The 5,954-nt window shown below is 33.0% G+C and overlaps 1 protein-coding gene across 1 annotated transcript; it reads left to right on the top strand.

Annotated features, from left to right (window-relative positions):
* The first annotated feature begins 1,222 nt into the window (after positions 1 to 1,222).
* Positions 1,223 to 5,570, top strand: LOC127079499 (EH domain-containing protein 1). The gene is made up of 16 exons (XM_051019883.1): positions 1,223 to 1,557; positions 1,765 to 1,844; positions 2,114 to 2,182; positions 2,271 to 2,328; positions 2,655 to 2,707; positions 2,773 to 2,803; positions 2,909 to 2,964; positions 3,104 to 3,217; positions 3,331 to 3,433; positions 3,527 to 3,576; positions 3,729 to 3,857; positions 3,935 to 4,186; positions 4,290 to 4,369; positions 4,770 to 4,896; positions 4,970 to 5,113; positions 5,205 to 5,570. Exons 1-16 carry the CDS (start codon positions 1,473 to 1,475, stop codon positions 5,388 to 5,390), a joined length of 1,617 nt encoding a protein of 538 aa, XP_050875840.1. The 5' UTR covers positions 1,223 to 1,472; the 3' UTR covers positions 5,391 to 5,570.
* The last annotated feature ends 384 nt before the right edge of the window (positions 5,571 to 5,954 follow it).

Raw genomic sequence — 5,954 nt, 5'->3', positions numbered from 1 at the left:
AATAATTACGTTGGAAAATTATAAGTATAAGACTCAATCAAAGGGTTCGACATACTAATTATGTCGACTAAGATGGTTCGACTAACTTATGAGATGAGTCAAGGCAAAGACTGGTTTGGAGGAGTCTCAAGAACAGATCCACAAGATTAGGATCACTCTCTCTTCAAAACATATTCAAAATCTAAAAAAGGATTACACAAGTCAGCTCTTCGACAGAGGCCAAGATCTACATGTCCACCAGCTGTTAGGGACTTAGGATATTCTTAAGTCCAAAGACTATGTGATGTGAAAATGTCTCAACAACACTATAGAAGTCGACCAAAGACTCTCTCGACAAAGGCAGTTAAGAGGTTCAAAGCAATTACCAACGCATTTATCAAGATATTGGTTGGTTTTCATCAGTTTTATCCTTGAAGACACATGGAAGTAAGTTGGAGCGATGAAGCTTATGTAGTGGGATACATGTCAGATCTTAGTGATATATCAGTTGTCGACGCTTACTATTGTATTAGTATATAACTCAATCTCAATGTATGAAATGTATAGAACTAAAGTATCCAAGACACGGAGATAAATAGTTTGTAAGAAATATGAGTTTGTGTCCACCTTTTAAATTTCTTTAAGTCTTTCCAATCAAAATATTTATTTTATGAAATTTATTATGTTTTTTCTTTACTTTATTTCTTCAAAGCAATTTTGCATTTACATTCAATTTGTTAATTTTCAAGCATTTAAGTATTCATCACAAACACTTTTCTGTATAGATTGTTTGAGATTTTTTTGAATTTAATTTCTTAAGTGAACCAAACTCGTGATTGTTTACTAAAAATATCAATAAACAACTACAATAATATGTGATAAAAAGGAAAGATGCATGTTAGTTATGAGAATCCTCACAACCTTCTTAAAATGTTATCCTGCCAAAACTTCTCAAGATGATAAGTTTGAGAATAATTTCCAACATGATTTTCAAAGAGCTTAAAATGATTTTTACATTTTTAAATTTAAATATGCATTATCCGTGAGATCGCTCTGTCTCATTCTATATTTTACATACTTTTATTGGATGAGACGACCGACAATACCTTTTGTCACTCCCCATTCGACATCCTCGTCATGATAACCTTCTTAATAAATTAAATCAATAAATGTTTTTCAAATGAGTTGGATGAATAATATTGCCAACCCAAAACCATACCCAATTTAAAACAAAATTAAAAAACACATACACCTTCTCTAACTTATATATCACACGTGTCTAACTGTTAACGAGAATTCAAATTCTAGATTCTCGTTTATAATAAAAAGCACCAATTTTGCGCCAATTCTTGTTTCCAACAATGAAACCCCTTCTTCTCGTTTGACCAATTAACCTATCTCTCTGCATTTTGCGATCCCTCTTCAATTCTCTTTCCCAGAAATCATAAATAAAAAATCCAATATTTTCAATTTCATTCTATAGATTTTTGTTTATGGAGATTGATAGAGTTCCAAACGATTCATGTTCGAAACAGAATCTTGACCTTTATCAAGAGTGGTTCAATTATGCAGATGCAGGTTCATCTTTTAACCTAATTTCAATCCTTTTTACTTTTGCATAAATTGAAAATTTTTATGGTGTTGTTGTGTTGCTCTTCACCATATTTTGTTAATATTTTTTAGGATTTTATTTTTTTATTTATTTTTTTCAAGCCCTTTTTATAAAGGGATATGATAATTGAAAATTCTATGGTGATTGGGAATTTGGTTATTTTGTTTATGCAGATGGTGATGGTCGATTTACTGGGAATGAAGCTTCGCAGTTTTTCGCCATGTCGAACTTGTCTCGACAAGATCTCAAGCAGGTTTTGAATTTTATTTGTTTTAGTAAGTGTCTGATTTTGCATTTAGAATAAAACACGACGCATTTCAATGCCATTTTTCTGTGAATTTAAGAAGCTAGAAATTCTAGCTTCAGTTCGACGCGCGTCTGTGGCATATTCTGATGTGCAAAGAAATACATGCTTAGTTTGTGAATCGTCCAAGTTGAATGTTTAACATAGTCTCTCCTTTTTTGCACCTGTTGTTTTCTTCCTTGAATCTAAATTGTTTCTTTGGTGCTCCCCTTACTAAGGTGTGGGCCATCGCAGATTCAAAGCGAGAAGGATATCTCGGTTTCAAAGAATTTGTCATTTCTATGCAGGTAATTTTTTAAAACTAAAATGAGAGTCATTGTTTTATTGAAGCTTGATACGAATCGGTTTCTTGTTCCTAACACATTTGAATTGTAGCTTGTTTCTTTGGCACAAAATGGATACACAATAACACATGATCTTCTAACTGGTGATAGTAAGTTCTCTTACTTATGTATCTTTAGGTTTCTCCTCTATTGTATGATCAGTTAACTCTATGTATGTATTAGTTAATGATTTTGCAAGAACGTAGCACCGACACATCAGATTGAAGGTGTTACAAGTACCCGACACGTGTTGTGTTTTGTTACATTCAATCACTTATATTTTCTTAAATTATTACTTACATCGATGTATTAGTATCAGTACCGTGTCTGGTATTTGTGTCTGTATCGGCGCTTTATGAAATTGCAATAATGTTTTTGTTGCTTGCGAGTATCTTTCTGCTAAAGTTATCTAACAGAAGCTTAACTTCTATTTCAGTTTTGAGAGATGTGAAACCACCAATAATGGATGGTTTGGATGCATTAGTTGCAGTAAGTATTTTCATTTTTATGTTAATAATTTATGTTGCCGTACATAATTGGCTTTGTTTCTACAGAAGAAAAAGCGCAAACAGAAAGATAATAATGGTAATATATCTCTCATTTGACTGAATAAGGTCATTCATACATTGATTTTGATTGGTTTTCTATTTCTCTTGAAATTCCAACTTCACTTAATTTGCAATAATGCAGTTAGTACAATGCCATCGCCCTCGAGTAAGTGGTTTACTGCAAAGTCAGCAAAAAAGGTACACATTTTGTTAGTATTATTACTCCAAATTTGTTATTCTTTGCTAATTTTTTGCTATTGTTAACTAGGAAGAAAAAAATTGTCAAATGCATTCATAGTGATTTTTCACTTATACACTTTGTGCATTATGTCCTTAGATGTCTGGTTCCTCTGTGACATCAATTATCGATGGTTTGAAGAAACTTTACATACAGAAGTTGAAGCCTTTAGAAGTTGCTTATCGGTTCAACGATTTCGTATCTCCTTTATTGGTCAGTACACGGCTCTGGCTGACTTTGTGTAACTTTTTTTCCTACGCCGTGTTATGACTGTGTTTTAAATATCGAGAAACGTATTCACTTATTTTTCTATTGAATTCTTGCAGACAAATAGTGATTTTGATGCCAAACCTATGGTTATGCTTTTGGGTCAGTATTCAACAGGGAAAACAACTTTTATTAAACATATGCTTCAAAGTAGTTATCCAGGCAAGTTGTTCAAACCATTTTTGATTTCTACTCGAGTGATAAACAATAGATATTACTGATTTTATTTGCTTTTTTTCCTATTTGTGACATTAGGAGCTCATATTGGACCCGAACCAACAACTGATAGGTTTGTTGTTGTCATGGTATGTTCTAAATCATTTAGTCTCGATTACCAGTTACTTCGGATAGGTTCTTAGAAGAGGGTCACAAATCTTCAGCTGTTATATCTTAAATTGATTTCTAAGATAGCTTGAGTGCCAAGTTTAATATCATGAAGTGATTTTTACGTACGCAGTCTGGACCTGATGAGAGAAGTATTCCCGGTAATACTGTTGCTGTCCAAGCCGACATGCCATTTAGCGGGCTTACGACTTTTGGCACAGCTTTTTTGTCCAAATTTGAATGTTCTCAAATGCCTCATCCTGTAAGTCTCTCTACAGAAATTTGACCCAAAAAATGAGTAATTTCATTTGGAGCTTACTTTTTCTCATTTGTCCGAAGTTACTGGAGCACATTACATTTGTGGACAGTCCAGGAGTTCTATCAGGAGAAAAGCAACGGTCTCAAAGATCATATGATTTTACGGGTGTTACATCTTGGTTTGCCGCTAAGTCTGATTTAATACTCCTTCTATTTGATCCTCACAAACTTGATATAAGCGACGAGTTCAAACGTGTGATTTCATCCCTACACGGGCATGATGATAAAATTCGAGTGGTTTTGAACAAGGCGGATCAAGTTGATACTCAACAAGTAAGATAACATAAGCAATTAATCTTCTATTTGTTTACTTAACAAATCTTTGGCAACATCGACGGGGAAATCTTGTATATGTAATTGTCTCCTAATGTCGCAGTTAATGAGAATTTATGGTGCGTTAATGTGGTCACTTGGGAAGGTGCTCAATGTTCCAGAAGTCATGCGAGTGTATATAGGGTAGGTCACTTCATATATGCTCCACCATCAATCTTGAATGCTGTCTTTGATCAATTTTTGGATAAACCGGAAGCGCTTATAGCATAAATGCTTATCTTATAAGTGCTTATATATAAACTATTTCTATATGAAAAGATAAACTAAAGTCAATTTTTTGTGGGTATAAGTTGTTTTCACAAGCTATCGTGAAGAACTTATGAAAATGAGCTGAAAGCAACTTATAGAACGAACAAGTCATAAGCCTTTTCTAAAAACTATCTGTAATAGTCTCACAAGAGCTTATTCCAGTAGATAAATAAGTGAATCCAGAAGCACCCAATTTTTTTCTATTATTATTGATTTTTCTCACCAAATTTATATGCGACTTAACTCTTGATGATCCTTTGAATTATTTATGCAGCTCTTTCAATGACAAGCCAGGAAACAGTACTGTCAATGGTATACTTGGCAATGAACTCTTCGAAAGAGAACAAGACGACCTTCTTACAGATCTAAAAGACATACCGAAGAAGGCTTGTGATCGTAAAGTGAGTTTTTCATTTGATTAATTTTTTTTAATCGTAATAATCTTCTCAACTCTAACACTTATACATAATGTAGATCAATGAATTTGTAAAACGGGCTCGAGCAGCCATTATACATGCGTATATTATCAGTCATCTAAAAAAGCAAATGCCTGCGATGATGGGGAAAGCTAAAGCTCAACAAAAACTCCTTGATAATTTGGAGGACGAATTTGCAAAGGTATATTATATATGAATCCACCAACTTTGTATTTCTCAAAGTTTTGTTATGATATTGATAGAGAATGAAAATTGAAACACATGTATAACAGGTACAAAGGGAGTTCCATCTACCGGCCGGAGACTTCCCTGATGTTGATCATTTCAAAGAGGTTTTGAGCGGTTATAACATTGACAAATTTGAAAAATTGAAACCGAAAACGATACAGGCTGTGGATGACATGCTTGCTCATGATATTCCTAATCTCTTAAAGTCTTTTAGAAATCCATATGGTTAACTTTGCAAGAGAAATGACAAGGAAAAAAGATGGCAGACATATCTGCACAGTTAAGTACATGCTTTGTGATATATATGTATCATGTGGTATATATCAATGTAATGACTTCACCATCATATGGCTTTAATTGTTGGGAAGAAGAGATTTTTGTTCTTCAATGAAGAGGTTTCATTATTATCATTCTACATTCCATGATAAAATTTAAAGAAACAAAGGTAAGAAGAAAAAAGATAAAAAGATAAATAACTAGAAAAAAAGATATGGAATGTGGGAGTATCGAGTATATTTCTTTTAGATTTGAAAATCTGGGTGAGAAGGTGTCTTTTAAAGAAAATTAATGTTAAAATGTTAGAAACTCCATGAAAGAAAGATCAAGAACTTTGAGTATTCAATGTAAGAGAGATAGAGATGAAAGAGAGATTGAGCCATCAAATTCTATTATTGTGCTTAAAGCCAAATGATCAATACAACAGAAAATATATAACTTCTATTATAAGCTTGTAACAAACTTAACAAACTCAACATCTTGAAAATGACAATTTCCCAAAATGGAAAGTTTTCTAA

Source organism: Lathyrus oleraceus, chromosome 5 (assembly GCF_024323335.1).
Source record: "Lathyrus oleraceus cultivar Zhongwan6 chromosome 5, CAAS_Psat_ZW6_1.0, whole genome shotgun sequence".
NCBI lineage: Eukaryota > Viridiplantae > Streptophyta > Magnoliopsida > Fabales > Fabaceae > Lathyrus > Lathyrus oleraceus.
This window is presented reverse-complemented; position numbering and strand designations above follow the sequence as displayed.

Bases quoted from the DNA above. Each gene is read 5' to 3' on its own strand.
- LOC127079499 (XM_051019883.1), top strand. From the start codon at position 1,473: ATGGAGATTGATAGAGTTCCAAACGATTCATGTTCGAAACAGAATCTT. The intron at 3,577-3,728 runs GTATGTTCTAAA...TTACGTACGCAG, and splicing joins ATAGGTTTGTTGTTGTCATG to TCTGGACCTGATGAGAGAAG. The intron at 3,858-3,934 runs GTAAGTCTCTCT...ATTTGTCCGAAG, and splicing joins GTTCTCAAATGCCTCATCCT to TTACTGGAGCACATTACATT.